Source organism: Vanacampus margaritifer, chromosome 17 (genome assembly GCF_051991255.1).
Source record: "Vanacampus margaritifer isolate UIUO_Vmar chromosome 17, RoL_Vmar_1.0, whole genome shotgun sequence".
NCBI lineage: Eukaryota > Metazoa > Chordata > Actinopteri > Syngnathiformes > Syngnathidae > Vanacampus > Vanacampus margaritifer.
Window position 1 is genome coordinate 20160464 of NC_135448.1, and position 24201 is coordinate 20184664.

Here is a 24201-nt window from a genome sequence, read left to right on the forward strand (position 1 = left end):
ATGTCATGTGACACGTCGCGCGCGGGAATGAAACATTGTGGAATGAGCTGAACATAAGTAAAAAAAAAAAACATTTATTTGTTTGAAAACAGCATTCAAAAGAGGAAACTTTAAGAAGATTAAAAGAGGACAAAGGAAGAGTCCGAGCGACGTTGCCGGCGTTGCCGGCGTTGCCATCGGTCAGTTGATGGGCTGGTACGCGCTGTCCGAGGACGACGGCCACCTTTTGCGCAGGCACACGTAGACTCCGCCCATCAGCAGGATGGCCAGCGGAGCGCCCAGGCCCACCGCCAAGATGGCCGCCACCAGCGGGGAGAAGGCGTCGGCGGGGGGGATGCCGATGCCCACCAGCGCCGTCCTGCACGAGCGCAACAAAGCGGCCTTAGTTGGACACGCGAGAAACATTTGCCGGCTCACAAACTCCGTCCGACGTGTTGGAGGTGGTTCCCTCCTCCAACGCACCTGATTCAAATGATCAGATCATCCGCAAGCCTGATCATTCGAATCAAATGTGTTGGAGGAGGGAACCACCTCAAACATGCAGGCTGGCGGTCCTGCTGGACTGGAGTTGGTCCACAGGGGGCGCCGGTGTGCCGCCGGAATTATTAGCGGCGGATTTCAAAGGATCCCGTTCGGGATGAGTCAAATGATTGTCTTCGTCTTGGTTCGGAATCACGATTCATTTGCTAATAATTGATTTTGGAACAAAACAAGAATATGTAAAACGTAAACAATATGAAGACAAATGCTTTTGTTTGAAACTTGATCAAGATGCAAGTTTCTTTTGGGCCAAACAAGATTTTTGAAATGAACTGAAAATTTGTATCAATAGTCTTATTGTTGCTCATGATTATGCCAATTTTGTAATTATGGAGTGTAATAATCGAAATTGTAATTGAACTTCAATGAATTGCACGGGCCGAGTCTTTTTTGACGAGGTGGCGAAAAATGGATTTGTCAAAATGTGACATTTGACGCAAACGTTTGCGGATCACAACTCACCAGCTGAGGAACTTGGTGGCGTTGTAGAAGACGTCCCCCGCCACGGCGAAGCTGACGTTGAGTCCCAAGACGTCGTCCTCGCCGCCGAAGAAGGCCAGCGCCAGGCCGCCGGCCTCCGCCAAGGCCCGGCCGCCGGGCCGCCGCGGGTCCGAGTGGCGGCACGGCGACGTGTCCTCCAGCGCCGGCGCCGAACGCCGGTACGCCACCTGCTTCCACAGGACGAAGCCGCGCTCGTCCGCCGCGCTCTCGTTGGCTGCCGACGTCCACTCGGACACCTGAAAGGGCAGAGGTCAAGGCTTGGGGGCGCAAGCAACGTCACCACAATCATAACAACAACAACAATGATAGTAATAATGATGAAAAAGAATGGGCGAGTACCGATACCGGGATTTGGTATCGGGCTGATTATTTATTTATTATTTGGAGATATCGCTACTCGCACCAGCAGCTGATTGGTCGCCCACTTGGAACGAAAGGCGTACGCGTGCAATTTGGATAAAAACAAAGATAATACAATCATCTCATGCAAAAATGCCAGATTGTGTGGAAGCTCGTTCCCGCCAGTTGAAAAAAAGGAAAGATTTTCGATCAAAAATGAAAAACGAAAAAAAAAAGGGGCAAATAAAACAAACAAGCAAAAAAAACGGCCGAGCATTTTTAGTCTTTTCTTTCGGACCTTGAAGATGGACGGCGTGAACTCATCGTCGATGGAGCGATGGACCCGAACGGCGTCCAGCGGGGAGGCTCCGCCCACCGTCTGCAGCTCCAAAACAAAGCGCGACCTGGCCGACCTCGGCGACAGGCCGTCCAGCCGCACGGACACCTGGGAGGAGTTGGCCGTGTGGAGGAGGCGGGGCCACGTCTCGTCGCGTCCCTCCCGCCCAAACACTGACAGCTGCCGATCAAAACATGCGCGACAAATTGATGATGTCATATCAGCGGTGCTTTTGACGGCTGCAAAGTGATCAGGAAGGAATCAACGATTGCCAACGATCGGCAACCCCGACAGCAACGGTTGCCGCTTCCCCGCGTCGGGCTTGGCGTGCGCGTGACGTACGTGCAGACAAACGGAACCTCGGGCCACGCTGCCGCATAGTCGTGCCGCCGCCCCCGACAGCTCCATCGCCGACCACCCAACGTCATCGCGCAGCTGGTAAGGCGGGAAAAGGTCAAAGGGCACTTCTGCTGTGTTGTTGACGTCGTCATATTCCAACAGCTAATGCGCGCACACACACACACACACACACACACACACACACACACACACACACACACACCATCATCAGAACTTACAAGTGCATATTATGAGATGTCAAAATGAATTTGAATAATTGCATAATGGTTTGGAGCCATTGTTTGACTTCAAATTGTCTTGCGATTTCCGCCTCCCCCCTCGGGTCAATATCAGCGCCGCACCGACCCCCCCCACCCTCTGCACGACCCGATGCGAGGGCCAATGATTGTGACTGGCAACCAATCAAAAATGTTGGTCCTGACGCCAATGGCGACCAATCCCGTGTTTGTCACTACGCGCGCCCCACAACGACGAGGAACGGCAGCAATGACGCATTAACAAAGCGACCAGCGCGGGTACCGACTCTGCTAAAGATGAGCGCCGTGCTGGACACGATGCTGCTCGCTGGCTCCACCCGCAGGCTGCCGCTGGAGTTGCGACTCAAGAAGAGCGGCCAGTCAACCTGCAAAGAACAACAACAAGTTGGAACGCCTCTAAAGCACCGGTGACGACATCATGCGTGAGGAGCAAGTCGCTCGCACCGAGACGTAGGACGAAGTGACGTTGGTGTGGACCAGGAGCAGCGCGGGCGCCCCCTGGCTGCAGAACAGGAAGTGCAGCGTGTCGTTGTCTCCCAACGCTCTCACGTGAAGAAGGTCGCCACCGGGAGGCCGTGCCGACGAGCCCGGGTTCAACTCCACGGACAGCTGGTGACAAGCGACATTCACCATCAACTCAACTCACGGTCTTGCATATGATATGGCAGCCATCTTACGTTGCCGCTCGCCTAACTTGAATCCATTTCTCTTGTCTGTGGCGTTTTCTGTCTCCACAGCGAAAACGCCACCATGCCACGGTCGTACCAATAAGCCTGCGAGAAGCGCCAACAGGCACATTTCATCGCAAAGAATGTGATTTTAAAATTTCTCTTCTCCGAGCGCTACTCAAAGATTCGCCTGCATCATGTCACGAGCATCAACAAGGAAATTTATGAAATTCGCCACAAAATGTAAACCTCAGCAAGTCACGATACTGAGATAATATGCTTAAAAGTTGGTTCTTAAGGTCACATGACTCCATACGGCGGGTTTTATCAGCCAAAAATAACAGATGTCAGTAACTGGCAACGCAAGATGGCTGCCAGTCCATGCGTCAACTACATACGGCTGATGAAGTCACCAAACGCATTCATCATGAACTCCGCTTACAAAAGATGACGTCAAAAACGAGCCATCATCGATCGTCACGCAATCACGTCTTCCGCACGTGACAAGAAATTCTCGTCACACGCGTGGCAAGCATCCGCCAATCAAATGACGAACGGCTTCATGTCATTTAACTACAAAAATAACTCGATCGTGTCGTCAACGATAAATTGTTGACGTCACGTGCTTCAAGTAGTAGAAACGTTTCTTCCAGTCGCCGAAGACAAAATGTTGACGTGGTTTTGAGTCGATCAAAACTAAACTAAAACTAATGAGATGGTGAATTAGTTCTTCCTGGGGTCCCTCACAGAAACTACAGTACAAATAAAATATTATTCTTTACAAAATCAGAATCAACATCATTTACCTAAACCTTCCAAAGCGCATACATAAAATCAACACAAACATCAAACGTTGACGTGGTTAGAAACGTTTCTTACATTTCTGGTGAACGAAGCAGCCGCCAGCGAACAAACTGTCGAAAAGACGAAGAGGAGCAAAGAGTCGCGGCGCTGAAGCCTCGCGGCCGCCATCTTTGTTGTGATTTGTCACGTGAGCCAAGTGAAGAGGTCAGCCGACCTCACAAGCCGCGCCCCCAGGAGAAGTCTCGCCTGTCACGTGACGTGAAAGTCTTGTTAACATCTCGTGACTTTTCACGGCAGAACGCAGTTGACAAACGTTTCACCTTTGAACAGTGGCGGAGGCAGACTTTTAGAAATGGAAGGGCCAGGGAGGGGCCAAGGATACTTAGTAGACGTATCCAGAGATCATGACAAATACTTTTGTTTTATAAACAATTCATTTTAAACAGTCTCTAAATGTTGGGAATATATTTAAGTACATATTATAGCACATGTAAGCGGTTCAAGAAATGCATGGATGGATTATAGCACACAGGAGATTTTTGCCCATGAGGGGCTGCACAAAACGTCCAACATTCCAGCAATAAACAATTAAGTGTTTGAAATTTAAATGTGTTTGTATAAGAAAGGCACATGCATTTGCAAATGACGAAATGCACTTTCAAGCTCAATAAACTTGGAGCAAAGACTTATTTTCCACACGCTAAATAATTGTCAAGGACTAAAGCGACCGGCAGAAGATCCAAATTCATTGTGTATGTTGGCGTGTCTGACGAGAGAAAACGCTTTTCTTGCTGCGATTGTTCATTTCGCAGCAAAACGGCGGTTGAAACAAACAAAGGCAGGTTTGGATTTGGAACTTTATTGAGGGCTTGCTTGAATTTACTCGGCGCCGGGTCCTCCCATGGCCTGCTCCTTGTCTTTCTTCTTGTGACCCGACACGATGTCGTCGATGCGCAGCAACAAGATGGCCGTCTGCAAAGAAAGCAGGTGAGAATGGCGGCAGGCGGGCAACCCAGCGGCGCGGCTCGGGTGGGGCGGGGCGGGGTCTCACCTCCACGGCCGTCTTGTACGTCTGCGCCTTGACGGCCAGCGGCTCGCAGATGCCAACGACCGTCATGTCGCACAGACAACCCGTCTCGCCGTCCACGCCCCACGAGGCGCCGTCCGGCGCCGTGTGCTTGGCCTGCAAGTCGGCAAAACGCACGTCAAATGTCAAGAAAATCCATCAGAAAATATCCGCTACTAACTTTGAGAGTTTTTTTAGCATAAAAAGTTTGGTGCTTGGAAAATGATTTTCCCAACTGACGGCCACTTCCTCGTTTCTTATGCAGACCGAGAGGAAATTCAAGCCTCCTAGAGCAGTTTTTCATGTTGATGCCGATTATTGGTAGTCAAGGAGGCAGACCACCGACAGTTGGGGCCGATATTCATTGTAGGAATCGCTTATTTTCTCAAAATTTCAAAACAACTTCACGCATTTTTCTTTTCATTTGAAAAGAGAAAAAAAGATGCAAAGAGTTCAGAGTCAGCAGCATCTTTTGCAAACTTAAGTGCAGAGGTGGACGTACTGACGGACTGTCCGTCACAGACAGACACCGTTTTGCTGACGACTTTGTCCAGGTCTGGGACAGGATTTAAAAAAAATTAATAAAATTGTTCTGTGGGCGTAGGATCAGAAAGGAGTGAAAAATCCACTCCTCTAATTTGCATATAAACCGTTATGGTTTTCTGTAAAAAATAAATAAGTAATTGTTTCAACAATTTTTCTGAAAAAAAAAAAGAGACTTCCTGTTTGGACTCGGACAGACGGCGACGGCAGCATTATGTTGCCGTTGACTTTTAACGATCTTGGATTTGTCATCATTTATAAATGTATTTATCATTTTTTCCTATCTTTTGTTCATTTCTTGAACGTTTGAGGAAAAGACATGACAGTACTAGGGACCATCTTTGTGCCAGTGACGCGATTTCAAAGTATTTGGGCAGCTGAGCGAGCGTCTCCATTTTGCGAGTCAAGGTGGAAGTGCCGACACCATTTTGTTTGCGTAAGTGTTCGTCGCTTTGTCTACAGCTGCGGCTGTTGTGAACGTGCAACATTAATCAAGTTTGGTTGTCTTTCGGCGCGCACGTACGTACCCTGAGCGAGGTGAGCACACGAATGGTGGAGGCGCCGCAGTTCTGGATGAGCGTGCGCGGGATGACCTCCAGGGCTTGAGCCACGGCGCGGTACGGCCACTGCTCCACGCCCACCAGCGCGCGGGAACGCTCCATCAGACGCTTGGAGACGGCCATCTCCACGGCGCCGCCCCCGGGCAGCAGCGAGGGCTCCAGCATCACGTTACGGCAAACCTGCATGGCGTCCTGAAGGTTGCGCTCCACCTCCTGCGCACACACAGGCGGGAAAATGACTCAGGACGGCGGCGAGGTTGAGGGGACGGCGAGGGGGCGGAGCTCACCGCCAGAATCTCCTTGCTGGCTCCTCGGAGCAGGATGGTGCAGGCTTTGGGTTCCTTGCACTCGGTGATGAAGGTGAAGTACTCGTCGCCGATCTTCTTGACCTCGAAGAGACCCGCTCCCGTGCCCACGTCGTCCTCGCGCAGCTCGTCGGTGCGGCTGACGATGCGCGCGCCGCACGCCCTGAGGAGACACGGCAACGCTGAGGCGCCTGACGTCACGCTAACGCTAATGCTAACGCTACCTGGCGATGCGGTTGTTGTCCGTCTTCCTGACGCGGCGAATGGCGGTGATGTTGGCCTTCACCAGGTAGTGCTGAGCCAGGTCTGAGGGGGCGGAGCCACAAGGTCACAACCCCTGCAAGTTGAGGTCGGCGGCTGCGCGTGCGCACCCACCTGAGATTCCTTTCTCGGTGAAAACCAGGTCGGGTTTGACTCGGATGATGTCCTCGCACATTTGCTGGATGTGCTCCTCCTCCATCTGCAGGATCCTCGCAAAGTCCTCCTCCTTGCTGATCTCGATGTCCGTCTACACAATCAATCATCAATCAATCAATCAATCGTAAAGCGATACTTGATTCCTTCTGCCATTTTCAACAGGAAGAATTTGGGGGTTTTCAAAAACAACAAATCCCTTCAAAAAGTCTTTTTTCCACTTGCTGTCGACTGAAGACGACCTCACCTGTGCTGAGGAAGCAGGTAACGACCAATCATGGCGCAGAAAACAGGGGGGCCGTGATTGGCGGTTACCTGCTTCCTCAGCACAGGTGACAGCAAGTGGCACATGAAAAGTTATCCAATGAATTGTGCACAAAATATGAACTTTTGACTGCTGAAAACGGCTCATCGAGTCCGACGACGTCATCCTCTGTTAACCGTCGCAATAAAGGAAAACAACAAGCCCTAACAAACAAAGGCCATTTTTTGCTTTTTTCCGCAGTAGCCGTGTCCGGTTCCAACTCCCTTGATTTGATCTGACCTGATACACAAAATATATTGTCTTGAATAGTCCAACATGCTACATTTTTATGTCTGAAAGTTGCTTTATATAAAGTCCATTTATTGCAACAATTGATTTCAAAACATGAAACTTGTGTTTCTTTCAATTTTGATGGCAGAAAGAAAAGAAAACAAACTAAGTTCCTGACAAAGTTGAACCTTGTCATCTCGTTAACACAAAACTGCTGCCGAGGTTTTCCTCAGCCTTTAAATGGGCTTGCAAATCATGTGGAAGGAAGAAAAGAAAGAATGGCGGCCGATTCAAGTACAAGAGCGCTCCGTTGCGTCATCGCTGGAGGCGAAAGCCTGCATATGGCGTCCGGACGGACGCGTTTTGAAATCTGCCCACTCTGGAGCCCGCTTTCAAAAGTCAGCGCTTTCAAGGTCCGAAAGCGCGCCGTGGTCTGGACCAACGGCCTGAACGCTAAGAAACTTGGGAGGATACGTTGAAACGGGCTACAGTGTGCCTAAAAAACTAACTAAATGTCGACGTCAAAGTTGCCAAGTGCCAGGAAGGATTTGTCGAGCAGCGGCCATTCCAGGACTCGTCTCACGTCTGGCAAATTTGTGGCAATTTCTTTGGATTGCCGCAACAAAAGGTTTGTGTCCAACAAGCCTCCCAAAGCTGCAGCTGGAATGTGGTTGTCGGGTGAAATCCGAGCACTGGCGTGGATGTGCGTTTGCGGCCTCATCGTTCCCCAACTTCACTACGCAACTCAATTTAGTTAACAAATCAAGCAACGGGTCCATTTTCAAGCCGATTGTAAAATGACGCCATCAGGCCCGATTTGCGGCCATCTTGCGACGGGCCAGTCCTAACGACGGCGGCCGGCTCACCTGGCTCTCGCCCTTCTTGTACTCCAGCGAGCAGTCGAGCAGGACGATGCGCGGCTCTTTGATGAGGCGGCGCATGCGCGGGTGCGTCACGTCCTTGTTGACCATCACGCCCCTCAGCACGCACGAGTCCTCGATGAAGCCGCCCGGAACCTGCACCAAGACACGGTGGGTGCGTGGGCGGGACTAACGCGCATGCTAGCTGGCCGGCGTGCGGGTCTGCGTACCTTCTCCACTTTGGCGTACTTCTTGATGTCGATCTCCTTGCGTCCGTTGTCGTCCATCTCCACGGTAACCACGGCATCCAGCGCCATGCCGCACGCCAGCTCGGACCAGCGGCTCAGAGCTTTGGTGTTGATGGCCGAGTGGACGATCTTCAGCATGGAGGCGCGATCCGACGTGTCCACGGGCACGCTGCCGGCCGGGGGCAGAGGTCAACTTGTCAGCAGAGAAGCAGAGCCCAGCCGACCTTGCCGTGCGTGTGCGTGCGTCTACCTGATCTCCTTCAAGGTTTCCAACATGTCCTCCAGGGCTCTCCTGTAGGCGCCGATGACGACGGTGGGATGCATCTGCTGCTCCAGGAACTGCTCCGCCACCGACAGCATCTCGCCAGCTTCAACGCACGCACAAACGCAGGCAGTCAGACAAGAGGTTTCCACACATTCCAACAAACTAGGCAAGCCAGCGTCAAGATGGCGTCCGAGTAGCGCCGCCCGTGGCTTCCCTTCCTTCACCAAATTCAAAATGTACAACATTCAAAACAAACTAAATGAAGGTTGCACTCTCTAAATGTTTTCTTTAAGCCATTTTTCATTTTGTTTATTCTTTGTCCAATTCAGTTGTATTTAACTTGACTGCTTGCAGAGTTGCCAAAACAAGACACCTTTTTGAAGTTGCCTCCTCGGCTGAGCAGAGAGGGGAAGGGCGATGAGTTACACCCAGAGAGGATAGTGAGACCAAAGCGATTTAGACTTACATGGATGACTTTTTACTAGATCGACTTATGTGCATTGTCCCCCCCCCCAAAAAACATGTCACAAGTGGGTGCTAGTTAGCCCCAAGGACAACACAAGTAGCCCACAGATCTTTAAAAAAAAAAAAAAAAAAAAAAAAAAGCTCACCAGTGACGGGGCACTGCGACTGACAACGAAGAATTGCAAGTAAATTCACATCAGATCCTCACCCAAGATGATGACAGACGTGGTTCCATCTCCCACTTCTTCATCCTGCGTGCGACTGATCTCAATCATGGACTTAGCCGCGGGATGCTGCACCTGGATCTGTCGCCATGGAGACGTGGTCAATAGACGCACTACACGCGTCGACCTGTAGGAGGGCTCACCTCTCGCAGGATAGCGTTTCCGTCGTTGGTCATGACGATTCCACCGGTGGGGTCCAGCAGCATCTGCAAACGCAAACGCACGCCGCCGACATTAGCGCCGCTAGCATTAGCGCCGCTGACAAGCGCTCAGCAGGTGGCTCACCTTCATCATGGCCCGCGGGCCCAGACACGTCCTGATGACATCAGCGATGGTCTGCGAGGACACGTGACGTTCATCAAGTTGCATGACAAAGCTCGGACGCGCAAAAACAAAAACAAAAACAAAAAGACTCAAAACAAACAAAAACTTACCTTGGCTGCGTTGATGTTTCCTGTCTGGACTTTACGCCCCGATTCTCGCTTCACGTTCTGGTCTGAGGACAAGTCAAGTCATTTGAGTCACATCTTTACACATACAGCCTAGAGCAGGGGCGAGTTTGCCCACCCCTGGCCTAGAACCACCTTTTTGGAAAAACGGACGGCTGTGTCTTGGCTACTGATTAGTGTCTACGATTACCGGCTGAGCTTGATACACAATTCTCAAATAAAGCTACCAAATGTATCAAATGTTCTTCTATTATCAAATAATGAAGTAAACTACAAGGGGGTGTGAATTGTCTAGTACCTGGCGATCCGATACCGATTAATCCCGATACAAATCTATAAATTGATCATTTCAATTTTTTTTACTCAAATTTAGAAAATACTAATCAGTAAACTTGTCCATGTACACTGCAAGATTTGTATGAAAATGTATTTATCTGTAAATTCTGGCTTATAACTGAGCCACTGCATTTAACAAACAGATTACAGTCTGTTTCATGTTTGAACAGCACTGAAATAAAATATTAAGGCTTAATGTTCCATTAATAGAACATTCTTCCATGCTTAATGTGTGAACCCTAACCCTAAGTAAGACGTTTTGTTGTGTATTCCCATAAAAAAATAAAAAAAAAGTTTAAAAATCGATTCGGCCGCATGTCGAATCGATTCGAGAATTGCGCGCTGCAATATCGCGATATATTGCCAATCGATTTTTTTTAATACCCCTAGAAACGACCTATATCGTGATTTTAATGTGTAAAACTTTATTTGATAGCCACTGATCATCATTGTTCACTACTTTTCAAGACGCGTTGTGATATATTATACTCACTGCACATTTCAACAGTTTGACAAAATGGACAAGTGACGAGGAAGTGCACTAAAATGTGTGTGTGGAATTGAAGCCAATACGCGCTAATGACGCAGACAATAGCCGAACATGCTAATGGTTAGCAGAAGCTAACACGTTGGGATGACAGCGAGCGAGGGTGTGGCTTGACCGCTTCATTTGTTCGGCCAAGAAGCGGCTCAATGTCGACGACACAAAAGAAGCCACGCTGAAATGGACGCAAGTGCCAGGCCGACCGCTAAACATTTATCGCCACCTTTGGTAGCATCGGCGCATGCTAACGCGGCTAGCAGTTAGCTCGCTCGGTCGCCTTGCTTTGCACGTGCCAGGGCGCTTTTGTGTGGCCAGCCGGGGGGGGCCACTCGGTGTTAGCGGACGCCTTGAACGACTTTTTAAGACAGGGGAAGCGGTGCCATGAGGCGTCTACTCACTGAGCACGAGAACCTGCTGGCCGAACATCTTAAAAGGCGAAGAAGGCCGGAAGAAGAAGAAGTGGTAAGAGCGCAGAGTAGACCAGCTCCACGCGACTCGAAGCTTCCAGGACTCCACAAGTGGGAGGGGTTTGTAGCATGGGAGGAACAAGTGTAAGCGACAGCCATCTCCACCAATAGAGTCAATCGGGGTACCACCAAGCAACGCCTACTTTCCCGCCTCGTGACAACGCATTTTAAGACAGACCGGCTAACCGCTAGCGTGTCATCGCGGCGGCCATGTTGGGAGGGACAATATTCAAATTAAAAGTCGTAACTTTCCCATTTCGCAACCGATTTTCATGAAGTTTACCTTTTGTTTTGTCAATCCTAAAACATATGCTATCAATACGATGTCCATTTATCATCATTATTCATATTTACGTCATGGATATTTTTACTTGAGTGATTTCTACTTATTGCTGCACTTCTTATTTATTTAATTTTAATTTCATCTCTTTCTATTCTGTTGTTTTTTCCTTACTGTAAACTGCAGCTGGACGGAGTCCAGGAAAAAGTTCCCCACGGGGAAAATAAAAGTATATCGTATCGTATCGTAAGTCACTGGCGGAGTCTTTTTTCCATCTTACAAGTAAAAGTCACAAGCTGTAACCATGCTGCAATTCTATAGCGTATTATTGTAAAAATAATAATAGTGAAACTAATCACATTATAACGTCAACAATTTCATGTTAAAATGTGAAATTGTTCACGTTATGACAATGATTTTTTTCTTTCTGGTGTGGCAGCAATGCGCTTCTGTAGTGATTGTGAGACTTGACTCAATGTTTCATTACTCTACAAAACATACAAAAAAAAGGAGGGAAAAAACATGACCACAATGACAAATTGGATTTCCTTTAAAAAAATAAATAAATAAAAAGATCAGATATAATCAAGCATACAAATAAATACAATCAACATACAAATCAATCAATGCATATATGAAAATCAAGCCTTTTCAAAGGTGACAAATCGACCAATCAATCAATAAATAAATGTATAGAAATCATGGCGTTCCAAAGGGTAGAAATAAATAAAGAAGCAAGCAAAGAAATAAATAAAGGGACGTGTGTGGGTAGCAGCCGACGGCAGTCAGAGTTCCTGTTTGACGTGGCGTTGGCCGGCCTGGCGTCGCAGGAAGCGCAGGAAGTCTCCGAGTTCTCGCCCGCCCTGCAATGGACGACAGGTGGAGGTCACGCACGCTTCCCGTGGCTAGCAAAGGAGCAAAATCAAAGCCTGTGAGCACACCTGGTATCGAACGGGCTCGTCCTTCCTGCCAGCGGGCGCCAAGTAGATGGTCGGGTAGCTGAGAAGCCAAAGCGTCAATCAATCTAGTGCACGTGTTGAGGTGTGTGCGGCGCACGTGTCGCGGGAACTCACCCTTGGACGTCGTAGCTGGGTGGCACGTCGTTATCCACGGCGTTTATTTTGGCGATGATCACGTTTGCGTCTGCAGATAGCTGACAGGAAGATGACTCGTTGCTAACGCTAACAAAGCTAAACAATATTGCCGAGCGGAAGCTAACAGGCTAAGTGTGATAGCATGACGGATTTTCACCTATTGTGGGCGTTCAGTGTATGCGCTTAAGTGATGAAGATGAAGATGAAGATGAAATGTACCGTCTCAGCCAACGCGGTGTAAACCGGTGCCAGCTTCTTGCAGTGCGGACAGGACGGCGAGTAGAACTGAATCAGGACGTCTTTGTCGGGCTGGTTAACGACGGCGTCGAACGACTCGGCCACCACCACCTGCGTGTGGCACACGCCCCTCCATGATGTCACTTCCTGCCGCCGCTAGTCACGAGCCGCCGCCGCTAGTCACGAGCCGCCGCCGCCGCTAGTCACTCACCTGTACAGCGCCGGCGTTTCTGTCCGGGATCGGCTCGGACTTGATGTAGCGCTTGAGCCGCCCGGCAAAGTACTGGTCCAGAAACCTCTCCAGCGAGGCGCCGTCCCTCCTGGAAGACGCACGTGTCATCAGGTCACGTGACCCTGCCCTCGTTAGCATGTTAGCGCGCTACCTACGTGAACTCCTCCCTCATGGCGTACTTGTGACCCGCTTTGGTGCGGATCGTCACCAGGGGAACGTCTCCGCCGTCGGACGTCCCCACGCCAAACTCGTCCTCCAGCTCGGCCCGGAAGTCTTTCTGATTGGCTACTGAGAAGAAGAGACCCCGCCCCGCGTACTTGGACGCCACCTTCATCACCCTGACAACGGCACATACGCATGGACGGGAAGTCGGCGGGGGTTGTCATGACTACTGTCCAGTACGTGTGCGTGCGTGCGTGCGTGCGTGCGTGTCACCTGTTCCTCCAGTAGTTGGATCCTTGGACGTTGTGTTTGTAGTCCAGGTTGTAAAATGCAGTCAAGAGGTCACGAACCCTCAGACGGTCTTTGCTCTCCAAGGTCATGTGAGGACAAAGTCCAAATCTAGACACAAACGCACACATCATGCAGGTTTGAAGATGCGGCACAGTAGCACGCAGTCAGCCAGTTGTGAGTTTTGAACGACATCTGCTGGCTAATGACACGATGGAGCCAAATATTCTGTTGGCTTGTTTGCAGCACCAGGTGAGAATGAGTTGTAGCGCTCTAGAGTGACAAGTTTTGGTGTTAGCCTCGGTTGCTCAGAGTCCCGCTGGGCCTCACTGTCGGATGGTGTTCCGCAGGGCTCCATTTGGGCTGCCTGTGCTGTTTTCATTGTATTTATAGAAAGAAAACATGATGAGAGTCAGATCTGCGTCCCACTGACCAAAAAAAGGAGGCCTCTGCAGGAAATCAAGGTCTGGGGGGGATGGCACTCAATTGCCACTTATTGCTATTCATTTTTTATTCTTGCCATTAATTACAATATTCTTATTTTACCCTGTGACTCATTTATTTTCTGGTTGTTCTTCAAGTTGAGTTTTCAAGGAAGAGGGGAGTTTGGAGTAGTACTAAGTGTTCAAATCATGACTCAATTTTATTCATGGTGATTTCAATATCAAGCAAAATAATCATTGATGTTTTTTTCTGGACTGGGCCAGCCCCGCACACACTTACATGTGGTCTCGGATGAAGCGTCTCAGAGACGGGATAGTCACCAAATCTCGGAAGACAACAACGCTGTCCTCAAACTGATTGGCCAATCGGGGAGGTCGAAACAATAGGACGCCTCTGAAACGCAAACACACACGCAAAGAGTGGAACTGGACTTCTGACCATGACGGCGTGGAAGATTTGGAGTACGAGTCGAGAACGACTAACTCTGTTTGCAGACCGTAGGGGGCGGACAGCTTCATTTGTGTGGTGTGAGCAAATCGGAACTGATCTCTCAAAAGTGCCGCCGCTTTCACAAAGTCAGCCAGACCGGGACTTTCCTGGTCTGAAAACACACCTGGCACGGCACCAGCACTCCAGTCATCGCAAAGTGAGGAGGTCAAAGGGGCTCGAGTTGGAAGTCGGGGGTTCGTCGTGACGCGTTCGTACCGACAATGGAAGCGTCGCAGTGATGGACGAAGGTCTGCAGGTCTTCTTCGGCCACCAACCTCACAGAGTCCGGACCCGTCTGCTTCATCATGTACTCAAAGATCCCCTCTGACACACACACATACGCACGCACATCCACAACATCAGCACCTCATTCTGTGTGTGTGTGTGTGTGTGAGAGCATGTTTTACCGGCAGAGCGAGGACCATCATAAGAAGCGGAATCTCTCCCGTTCCTGAAGATCTTCAGTGCCGGATATCCTGTCACGCCAAAGCGACTGCACGTGTCTACCTGAGCTGTGCAGTCTACCTGATGCACACACATGCACGTACAAATGTCAGATAACGGCTGCCATGCATGCGTAAACACACACGCACGCATGCACGCGCGCACACACACACTATGCTACCTTTGCTAGCTGCACAGTTCCCTTCAGTTTGCTGGCTGCTTTCTCAAACTCTGGAGCTAACTTCTTACAGTGGCCACACCTGAAGGAAGGAAGGTAGTAAAAAAAAAATGAAAGGAGGACACAAACGAGGAAGTAGGAAAGGAAGGAATGGAGGTAAGAAGACGTTAAGGATGGCACCAAAGAAGGTAGCTGGGAAAAGAAGGGAGGCATAAAGGAAAGCAGAGAAAGGGAGGAAAGAAGGACAGAAAGAAGGTAGGAATTCAGGAGGCGAGCCAGTGTGGGAGGAAGAACAGAGAGAAGGACGAATGGAGGATATGAGGCTTGAAGATAGGATGGTCGGGTGAGAGGGTGAGAGGGAGGGATGATGGAAGGAAGGAAGGAAGGAAGGAGACTATGAAGGCAGCAGCGGCAAGAGTGACCGGATGGGCGCAGGAGGTCAGTCCGCGCGTTACCAGGGCGCGTAGAATTTGACGAGCATGGTGTCGTGCTCGGTTGCCAGGTAGTCGAAGTCGGCGTCCCCGAGCACGAGCACGTCATTGCGCGACGACCGGGTCGCCGGAAAAATGCACAAGAGCAGAAACGTGACGACGCCTCGTGCAGCAGCCATGACCAACGCCAAATAAACCAGAAAACGGCGATGGCACTCGACGGGCTAGAGAAGCGTCTTTCTTTTTTGTTTTCCTCAATTATTGGCCGATTGCAAGCAACGTTCAGGCGCATGAGACGCGCCAAAAAGGCTAAAACATTCAATTGTGTTTCCGGAAACTGCATTCACAATCAAAGCGATACATTAAAAGTCTATGACGAATTTACTGTCAAATTACGTCACAATTACGCATTTTTTAGGCCAAAAATAAAATAGTGGAATACAAAAGACTAATTGGTAGAGTATAGAAACCTTCGTGGTTAAGTCCTCGTCGCTTACTTTTATTTTGAAGTCTGTAAATGGCGAAACCACTTCCCGACTATATATTATGATACCTTATTAATGGTACACAAGTGTGACGTTTGGTGATTTTCGCTAAGTTAATGCTTCCACGACTCAGTTGAAATTGAGTTTTTTAAACGTCTTTTTAACGACCAAGGTAAGCACAAGCTGTCGTGTGCCGGAATTCCACTGGATGGCAGTACTGTAATCGGAGAACGAGGAGACGAAGAAGATTCTTTCAAAACATATCGAAGAAGAAAGGGGGCGCAAAACGCTTGCTTGGAACGAACGATACCAAGTTGAAGAAGATTAAATCGAAGATGACTTTCTGATCTTTGGGTTTGTCTTTTCGCTACTTGAATGAAAACACCGGCGACGTCGTGACTCTCTTAGCACGTTAGCTCCCGTTCTAAATGCATGCTAAATGACAGAAGAAGCGAAACAAGCTAAATGTCAAGTCAATGCTGCATTCGAGGAAGCTGGGAAGTCGCAATTATCCCGCTCGCATTGTCGCACTCGCATTCCGACCTCAAAGCGTTCGAGGCAAATGTAAACATTTTGATTCTGATAAATTGATTATTGTTTCGGTTAGCGCAGTCATTCCAAATCACGTTCTGTGACGTGAACTAATAACTCAAAGTAGCAATAAATGTAGACAAATAAGTATCTGTATAAGTCTTGTAAAAATATGTTTTGCCATTCGCTGTCTGTCTCTCCATGGGGGTCGCCCTTGTCAAGTGACGTCAGATTGAAGTCGGGGTCATTTTTCCCTGACAGGGCAGTTGGGATGTTCAAAGGGGCTTTCCCGTGCACACTTCCTGGTACGAGGTCGCAAAAGTCCGACTCCCCACAGTCCTCGAATGCAGCATAAATGTTGAAAGTAAAACTTGATGTGCGTCTCATTCTGCAATTTGGCTAAACATTGAAATAGAGCGGCTAGTTAGTGAACGTTGTGATGCTTAAGAATTGACATACAAACGAGCGCATTTGACGTGTAAAATGGATCTCTGAATGTTTGCATAGAATGAATGGGCTTTTGGAGTCCCCCAAAGTTCAGAGGTCATTGTGGATCCATCATGAAGTCCGCCTGCAAACGTCTGAAAGCGGAATCATGCGAGCTTCCCTCGCCCTCCCCCGAAGACGATGACGATGACGATGACGACGCGGACGCCAAGCTCATCATCACCACAGGTAACTCACGCACACACACGGCGGTCGCCATGGTGACGGCATCCCGGCATCTGATTGGCCGCCTCTGTGTGTGTCAAGACGGCGAGGGCGGTGGGAGGAGAACGATGAGGAGGAGGCGCAAGAGGCAGACGGAAGAGGAGGATGAGGAGAAAGGTGACCAAGAAGAGCGGCCGGGAGAAGGCCTGCAAATTGACACGCAGCTCGACCAATCACTGGAGAGCAAGTCCAAGCAGCACAAGCTGACCAGCGTCAACGTGCGCAACATCATCCACGTGAGTGTGCGACTGGCGGCGCGTGCGACTGGCGGCGCGTGCGCCGACCTTGTCTTGACGCCGACCTTGTCTTGACGCCGACCTTGTCTTGGCGCCGACCTTGTCTTGGCGCCGACCTTGTCTTGGCGCCGACCTTGTCTTGACGCCGACCTTTGCCCCCGCAGGAAGTGATCACCAACGAGCACGTGGTGGCCATGATGAAAGCCGCCATCAACGAGACGGAAGCCGTGCCGCCGTTTGTGAGTTGCCGTAACCTCGGACGGGTTCGTGATGGATGACGTGATTGATTGATTGGTTCCTCAGGAGCCCAAGATGACCCGATCCAAGCTGAAGGAAGTTGTGGAGAAAGGCGTGGTGAGACTTGCTCACTCTTTTTGTCACCCAAATTGTCTGTGTTGTGATTGAAGAGGAGTGAAGGACATTTGGAATCCATCGGAGTGATCGATCACGAACATCCTTCTCTGGTTTCCTGCTCCCCGATTCATAGCAGTTTCTCTGTCGTTGACGCTAAGGCTAAAAGAAACAAAAAACGATGAACAAGGTCAAGAATGCGGAAGGCAATCGCAGGAGACCAATTTGCAATCTGGATTTACGGCGACGGCTGATTGTGGCGCACTTGTGCCGCTCGCCGCCATACGTGGCCGGACAGTTTTCATTTGCCGTTCATAGATTAGACATTTTTATTTTGGTGCATTTCAGGAGGACGCAGTTTGCAAAAAAAAGAAGTCATTTGATTAATGAGCCAACAATAATGTCTGTAGAAACGATGATCGTGGATTATGCTGACAATTGCCGGTTTTTGGTTCCAGACCGCAAAACACATCCTGGTCATGTTTAACAGCCGATAAAAACATAAAATGATCCAGTTTAAAAGATGAGGAGGAGTTTGGTGTACATCTTTTTCCTTTTTGGTATTTTCTCCTCCTGTCTGCAATTAGATTGCAACTAAGAAACTATTTCCAATTGCCTTCCCAGGTTAAATAAATAATAATAAATAGCAACGTCGACAAACGCAACAAGCGTTTTCACGTCATCTTTGCGCTTGTAAACCCTTCGTCATCGCTGCAAAAGCCATTTGCATATGCTGGCCTCTTCCTTGCTAATGACATCACTTCCTGTCAGGTGATCCCAGCGTGGAACATCTCTCCCATCAAGAAGAAGCGAGACGGCGACAAGGTCAAAGGTCAAAGTTGCCGCTTGTCGGTGGACGGGGGCGAACAAGTTGCGTTTGTGTCTTCAGGTTCATCAGTTTGTGGACATCCCCCTCGCCGAGGAAGACTCCTCCGATGAAGAGTACCGTCCCGACGACGAGGACGAGGACGAGACGGCGGAAGACGTGAGGCCGTCGTCCGATTGGCCGCCGAGCAGATGATGTGTCGGTGAGGTCGCTAACGCCACTTTGATGCGGCAGACGTTGCAGGAGAGCGATTTTGAAAACGCGGCGGCGTCGCCCGGACGATGCGGACTGCACGCCGACGCCAGCCGCCATGTTGCCGGCGCCAAGGTAAAGCACAGCAAGGTTTGTGTGCGCCACACGTTGCACGCTGCCCTTCCTGTCACCCTCAGACCTCCAGGGCGGAGTCTGTCTCTATGGGTCCGCCCCCTCCTCCCAAAGCTCCGCCTCCGTCTGCACAAACGGACAACTTCCTGGAGAAGCTGCACGCGGTGGAGGCGGAGCTGGCCGTCTGCATGGAACCCTACCAGGTGCCGGCTCAACTTCATTAGCGCTCGCCGATGGACGCTAACGCTAACGTGCCGCGAATGCGTCGGCAGCCTCTGGAGGACGGCGGCGGCGAGGGGGGCTTGATGGCGTACCGCACGCGCTCAAAGCGTCCTCTTCGGGACGTCCCGCTGGGACAGCTGGAGGCGGAGCTCCGAGCTCCTGACATCACACCCGACATGTACGACTGCGGCCCCGCCCACGAGGACAGCGACTGGACGGATTGGTTGAGAGGCCTCATGACCTCTGACATGGACAACGACGGTGACAAGTCGCAACACAACACCGCACATTTCCAAGCACGCACACACATTCCCAACTTGCCTTGTGTGTGCGTGCAGAGGAGTGCGATGATGAAGACGATCCAGAGTACAACTTCCTGGCTGACATCGATGAACCGGATCAGGAGGATTACCGTGACGACAAGGCTGTACGCATCACCAGTCAGTACACACACGCACGCACATGTGCGCGCGCACACGCACGGCGCAATGTCATCATGCTGGTGTTGTTCTACAGAAAAGGAAGTGAACGAGCTGATGGAGGAACTTTTTGAAACGGTGAGAAACACGCACACACACAGCATCTCGATCAGCGGGGGGTTGTGAAAGATACGGCGCGCTGGCCAATAGTGGCCCACCAAGGAGTCCAATTTGGCCCGTGAGGACCAAACACAAACCGCAGTCTTTCGTTCCAATAAGCCGATGTTGATTTTGTCCACTGGAGGGCGCACTAAACCACTTGGATGACATTTGGCTGAGAGTTGACGCAAAGCTTTTGTACTCCTTTGAAAACAAAACAACAGATTCATCTGCGACAAGATCATAAGAAATGTCAATCTTTTCAGAATATTACCCCCAAAATATTTCAACCTGTGGTTATCTATAGCATGTTAGGCGACGGGCCTCCTGATCCGGCTCAAGTGGCTTGAGAATTCGAACGAGTTGGACTCCCCTGATGATGTGTGTGTGTTAGTTGAAAGAGGACCTGACGGGCCAGGAAGTGGACGATGAAGGCCACGAAGATGAGGAGGAGTGGCAGGAGGACGCGCGTGCACGTGAGCGGCGTGTTGGCGCACGGGCGTGTCAGCCGCCCCACGACACGTGCGGCGGCGAGCCGGCCAACCAGCAGCCAATGGGAGAGCGCCACACGGTCAAGCAACATCTGGACCACATGAGGAACGTTCAACAAGACGGCGCGCACGTGCTAAGGCCCAACGCGCAACACAGGAGCGCACTCACGCAGCAAATGCAGCAGGTACACGCACGCACGCACGCACGCACGCACGCACGCACCAACATCCAGATTGATGGAGGAAGTCCACTGCAGTGGGAGACACGCCCACGGCTGAAAGCAAAACAAACTCGTCAGTTCACACCCGAACTGCCCAAGATCACAACTGAGCATGTCGCGTCGTACATGTTAGCAAGCTAACCGCTACACTCATTGGCTGACACCCACGTCACTCACCAAGCCAGGCCCCTTTTACGGCCACACACACTCAAAACCACAGATGCTACAGTAGAATGTGAGCATGGCGACCCCGAGTGGACGAAAACAAGAACTGCACCTCACAGAAATTGATTTCATGAACTCATGACTCGATTGTAAAATTAATCAATGGCTGACGCGTGCGTGCGCGTGCGTGTGCGTGTGCGCAGCATGTGCAGCTACTGCTTCAGATTCACCTTCTCACATCAGCCGTGGAAGAACTTCGCGGTGAGGCGGAGATCACGCGGCACTTCCTGGTACGTAACAAGCAAACGCGGCCATTTTGGAAACCTTTCCAAAGGTTAAAAGTCCCGCCCGGTGATGACGGATGTGGCGGGAACGCGTCCCAAAGCCAGGGCAGATGTGACGACGTCACCTATGGAGGACCAAAACTGACAAAATTAAATAAATACAAATAGGATTCAAAAATGACATTTTAGGGATATTTTGATATTTTGTTTCCATGTATTTTTCTGCATGAAATTTTCGAATAATAATTTTTTTAATATCCGTTTTTATATTCACTTTAATTGATTTTTAATGTTGGCGGTTTTGGTCCTCTTTAGTGAAAAGGTGACTTTTGGTGACGCCCCCCCCCCCCCCCCGTGTGTCAGTTTGAGCTCGACGTGTTGGCGCAGCGTGGCGAGCTGATGATGTCGTCGCAAGGAGGCGTGCCGGCGATGTCGTCGGAACGTCGCAGCGCTTTCAGAGCCTCCAACCTGCAGGGGGCGCTGAAGCTTCTGGATGAGCTGCGGGACCGACCCGTGTCCCGCGTGCACCTCAAACACACGCCTGACGCACGCGGACAAGGTGGGTCACTTTCGCCGTTGGTGTTGTGTGACACGCGTGTGACACGCAAATGTGTGTGCGTGTCACCAGTGCGCCGCTTCCCAGTGATGCCCGCCGAGCTGGCGTGGATCTTCGCCACGCGTCCCGTCTTTCTCTACCCGCAACTTCTGCCGTCCGTCAGCCTGGACCCGGATCTCTACTGCCCCCGCAGGACGGCCGCCTTCACTGCAGCAGAAAACTGGTGCGCACGCACACGTTTGGTCACACACGGGCTGGATTTTTCTGATTGATCAAATTGTGTGTGCGTGTGCGCAGTCTGCTGGTGTTGGGCCTGCAGAACTTGGAGGGTTCGCGCGACCCCGCTCGGCTGCTGTGTGACTTGTTGCTGGCCAAAAGTGTCGTTCAGGTGCGACGCAGGATTTTGCAGTGCTGCAGGTCGGGAACGCCCCACAATATTGTCAAGGTAACGCACACACACGCAAACGTGCACTACATGTGCTTGAAGGTGTGTGTGTGTGTGTGTGTGTGTGTGTAGGCATTCCGGTACGAGCGCGTTGTTCCTCACATGCCACTGGCGTGCGATCGTGTTTCTGCATGGGAGCAGCGCCCCCCAGTGGAACGAGATGTGCGTCTCATGCCTCTGTGGCTGCTGGTGAGACACACACGCACACACACGCACACACGTGCACGCTCACACCTCAATATTGTGTGGCCCCACCCCCCCAGAGAAGTCTCCCTGCCATCTCAAAGGCCGTTAGCCCCGCCCCCCCATGTGACTCCTCCGATCTGACGACTGCACTAGGCTCCGCCTCCTCGCGCTACCCGCCACGCCTCCCGCCCAACCTGAACTTTCGCCGCAAGGGCTTCGTCCGGCAAACCGAGTGCCTCCCCTCGGCCACTCCTGGCCCCGCCCCCTCAGCGGTGCTTCCTGCTATAGATGTGGGCGTGGCCAAGATGCCGGAAGATAGTGGCATTTCCTGTCCTGTGGCCGAGGTATCCGCGGACGGGAGGGAAGATGAGCCCCGCCCACCACGGGAATCGCACGCATGCTCTCCGGTGACGAGTCAGCCCAGAAAAACAGGAAGTGACGCGCGCGGCCATCAGGATGCGACGCCGGCTGTTTCCGCTAAAAACGTCTCGGTGGGCGTGAACGGAGAAAAGATGGTGGCGTGGACGCGGTGAGGCCCCGCCCCCCACGTGGCGGCACGTCGCGGCTGGCCGCCTGTTTCATCTTGTTCACTTCTTGTGCGGTCTCAGAGAAGCCGACCGGCTCATCCTGACCGCCTGTCAGCAGCATGGAGCCAATCAGAAAACGTTCAAGCGAGTCTCCGCCCAGCTGGGAAGCAAAAGCGCCCGGCAGGTGAGAGGGGGCGGGGCATGCGTATATGGCCGGGTGCCGACGTAAACGCCACTTCTTTCCAGGTGAGCCTTCGATTCCGGGACCTCCTCGGCCTTTTCCACACGGCCACGACGTCCGCATCCTGCCCCTCGGGCCCAGACCCGGACCCGGACCCGGACCCGATCCCGTGAGCTAAAGAAACTCTGAGATGTGACTGCTTGATGTCATCACATCCGTTTTAAATTCTAATTCACATTGAATGAAATGAAGAAAACATCTTTTGATGCTGATGTGCTGAAATGATCGTCGGCGTTGTAAATAAAGTTTGAAACAATCAACACGAGTGTCTTTAGGGTGGTCCGGTTGTGTTCCTTCTTTTGCTTCATAACCAAATTCTCATCTCATTAGGATTCACAAAGTCATGGACCAACATTTTTGGGGGTTATAAATATTTCTACTTGCACTTCATGCGTGAACTTTTTCAAATGATTTCAAGCTCAAGTAAAAAAACAAATCAACATACTTTTGTCAATATTTGATGCATGTTGACTTTTTGCATTCCTTTGAATGGCCACAGAAGATTCCACATTGTCACACAAAAACCATTTAACACTCCAAATGTTTCCGCTCAAGCACAACTTGTTTACAAAGTCAATCAATCAATCCAGTGGCCTCGCACCTTTTTCGCGGCTCACCAAACAACACAACTAAACGCCCCCCAGAAGGAAGAAGACATTTTATCACGCCCTCAACTCTCTCAAATTCAAATGAATGAACGAACGATGGGTGGCGCGATCACCAGGTGACATTAAGCGAGAGACCGAAACGCCTGAGTTTTGTGCCTCTTGTTGATTCTGAGTCTTACCTTTCGACAACTGTTGTGATTGTCCACGTTCAACTTCTTCTGTCACGTGTTTCCTTCTCCACCCTGCAACAACAAAAGAGAAGATACGATTGGGCGGCAACAACTCACTCACTTGAATGTCTGTCGCCATCTTGGCGCACCTGTTGGATCAATCACCTCGCGCACACCTGTCTCCGAACCAGCTCCGGGCAGGAGGACGTGACGTCAGTCCGCCGTCCGATTCTTCTGCTTGTTGCACGCTAGCGCCGCCCGCTGGTCTGTCGTCAGCACTGCAAGAGTGTCGCTTGTCCAAATGCAAGTCCGTGAAGTTGTTCTTGCAAGCTCGTGTGTGGAAAATGAGCTCGTCGGCGTCGTCGTCATCAAGCAACACCTCACGCCAGCCACATCACTAGAAACACAAACAACCGCCGCGACCAACTCTTCACTGACAATATAGGAAGAGTATCATTTGTCTAGCAAAGTCAAATTCATTTCAATTCTTTTGCGGATGCTTCGTGTTGTTTGGTGACCCAGTTTAGGGTGGGAGTCGAACCTTTAAGTATTAAAACCGTGACTTTTCACACGCCGGAAATGTGCACATTTGACAATATCCTATTTGGGTTTAGAAGTTCACTGCCCAAAGATGTCGAGAAGACGGCGATATCCGTCATGACGACGAACCAAACGAA

General features: G+C 50.7%; 4 protein-coding genes across 16 annotated transcripts; 1 reads left to right on the forward strand and 3 right to left on the reverse strand.

Moving 5' to 3' along the window:
- Positions 1-54: 54 nt before the first annotated feature.
- Positions 55-4099, reverse strand: glmp (glycosylated lysosomal membrane protein). The gene is made up of 7 exons (XM_077548878.1): positions 3882-4099; positions 2779-2943; positions 2601-2699; positions 2060-2218; positions 1679-1897; positions 1003-1277; positions 55-358 (listed from the first exon to the last, which is right to left on the reverse strand). The coding sequence occupies exons 1-7, from the start codon at positions 3972-3974 to the stop codon at positions 181-183; spliced, it is 1188 nt and encodes a 395-aa protein (XP_077405004.1). The 5' UTR covers positions 3975-4099; the 3' UTR covers positions 55-180.
- A 550-nt stretch (positions 4100-4649) lies between these two features.
- Positions 4650-11176, reverse strand: cct3 (chaperonin containing TCP1, subunit 3 (gamma)). Its single transcript, XM_077548876.1, has 14 exons — positions 11019-11176; positions 9726-9787; positions 9577-9627; positions 9435-9497; positions 9276-9372; positions 8588-8705; positions 8320-8506; positions 8096-8245; positions 6656-6788; positions 6505-6586; positions 6263-6443; positions 5943-6188; positions 4858-4989; positions 4650-4778 (listed from the first exon to the last, which is right to left on the reverse strand). Exons 1-14 carry the CDS (start codon positions 11044-11046, stop codon positions 4686-4688), a joined length of 1623 nt encoding a protein of 540 aa, XP_077405002.1. The 5' UTR covers positions 11047-11176; the 3' UTR covers positions 4650-4685.
- A 725-nt stretch (positions 11177-11901) lies between these two features.
- LOC144036892 (protein disulfide-isomerase A3-like) lies at positions 11902-23742 on the reverse strand. 9 transcript variants are annotated; one of them, XM_077547839.1, is made up of 13 exons: positions 23646-23742; positions 23534-23596; positions 14939-15017; positions 14721-14838; positions 14530-14637; positions 14104-14437; positions 13366-13491; positions 13086-13268; positions 12910-13018; positions 12681-12809; positions 12441-12520; positions 12309-12366; positions 11902-12230 (listed from the first exon to the last, which is right to left on the reverse strand). In XM_077547839.1, the coding sequence occupies exons 5-13, from the start codon at positions 14618-14620 to the stop codon at positions 12153-12155; spliced, it is 1188 nt and encodes a 395-aa protein (XP_077403965.1). In that variant the 5' UTR covers positions 14621-14637; positions 14721-14838; positions 14939-15017; positions 23534-23596; positions 23646-23742; the 3' UTR covers positions 11902-12152. The 9 variants fall into 9 exon arrangements, with proteins under 9 accessions (XP_077403965.1, XP_077403961.1, XP_077403964.1 ...); XM_077547835.1 differs by lacking the exons at positions 23534-23596; positions 23646-23742 and adding an exon at positions 15391-15585 and having other exon boundaries at positions 14104-14217; positions 14308-14437; XM_077547838.1 differs by having other exon boundaries at positions 23534-23717.
- On the forward strand, positions 15298-23006 carry gon4la (gon-4 like a). Of its 5 annotated transcripts, none has more exons than XM_077547826.1 (21): positions 15298-15373; positions 16890-17057; positions 17136-17329; positions 17494-17568; positions 17633-17683; positions 18452-18505; positions 18570-18665; positions 18741-18833; positions 18896-19033; positions 19103-19313; positions 19391-19492; positions 19569-19609; positions 20025-20306; positions 20711-20797; positions 21155-21350; positions 21420-21570; positions 21645-21792; positions 21865-21981; positions 22056-22507; positions 22587-22689; positions 22752-23006. In XM_077547826.1, the coding sequence occupies exons 2-21, from the start codon at positions 16895-16897 to the stop codon at positions 22857-22859; spliced, it is 2862 nt and encodes a 953-aa protein (XP_077403952.1). In that variant the 5' UTR covers positions 15298-15373; positions 16890-16894; the 3' UTR covers positions 22860-23006. The 5 variants fall into 5 exon arrangements, with proteins under 5 accessions (XP_077403952.1, XP_077403951.1, XP_077403953.1 ...); XM_077547825.1 differs by lacking the exon at positions 15298-15373 and adding an exon at positions 16076-16205; XM_077547827.1 differs by lacking the exons at positions 15298-15373; positions 22587-22689; positions 22752-23006 and adding an exon at positions 16076-16205 and having other exon boundaries at positions 21645-21764; positions 22132-22446.
- Positions 23743-24201: the final 459 nt, after the last annotated feature.

Coding starts and splice junctions, on each gene's coding strand:
- cct3 (XM_077548876.1), bottom strand. CDS start 11,046: ATGTTCGGCCAGCAGGTTCTCGTGCTCA. Junction 6,789..8,095: donor ACAAGAAGGGCGAGAGCCAG/GTGAGCCGGCCG, acceptor TTGATTGTGTAG/ACGGACATCGAGATCAGCAA. Junction 4,779..4,857: donor CGTACAAGACGGCCGTGGAG/GTGAGACCCCGC, acceptor CTTTCTTTGCAG/ACGGCCATCTTGTTGCTGCG.
- glmp (XM_077548878.1), bottom strand. CDS start 3,974: ATGGCGGCCGCGAGGCTTCAGCGCCGCGACTCTTTGCTCCTCTTCGTC. Junction 2,219..2,600: donor CGGCGCTCATCTTTAGCAGA/GTCGGTACCCGC, acceptor TGCGCGCATTAG/CTGTTGGAATATGACGACGT. Junction 359..1,002: donor GCCACCAAGTTCCTCAGCTG/GTGAGTTGTGAT, acceptor GCGCTCGTGCAG/GACGGCGCTGGTGGGCATCG.
- LOC144036892 (XM_077547830.1), bottom strand. CDS start 15,475: ATGACGTGCTCGTGCTCGGGGACGCCGACTTCGACTACCTGGCAACCG. Junction 14,839..14,938: donor GAACTGTGCAGCTAGCAAAG/GTAGCATAGTGT, acceptor TGTGTGCATCAG/GTAGACTGCACAGCTCAGGT. Junction 12,367..12,440: donor CCCAGCTACGACGTCCAAGG/GTGAGTTCCCGC, acceptor TTGGCTTCTCAG/CTACCCGACCATCTACTTGG.
- gon4la (XM_077547826.1), top strand. CDS start 16,895: ATGGGCTTTTGGAGTCCCCCAAAGTTCAGAGGTCATTGTGGATCCATC. Junction 18,506..18,569: donor AGAAGCGAGACGGCGACAAG/GTCAAAGGTCAA, acceptor TTGTGTCTTCAG/GTTCATCAGTTTGTGGACAT. Junction 19,493..19,568: donor CAAGGCTGTACGCATCACCA/GTCAGTACACAC, acceptor GTTGTTCTACAG/AAAAGGAAGTGAACGAGCTG.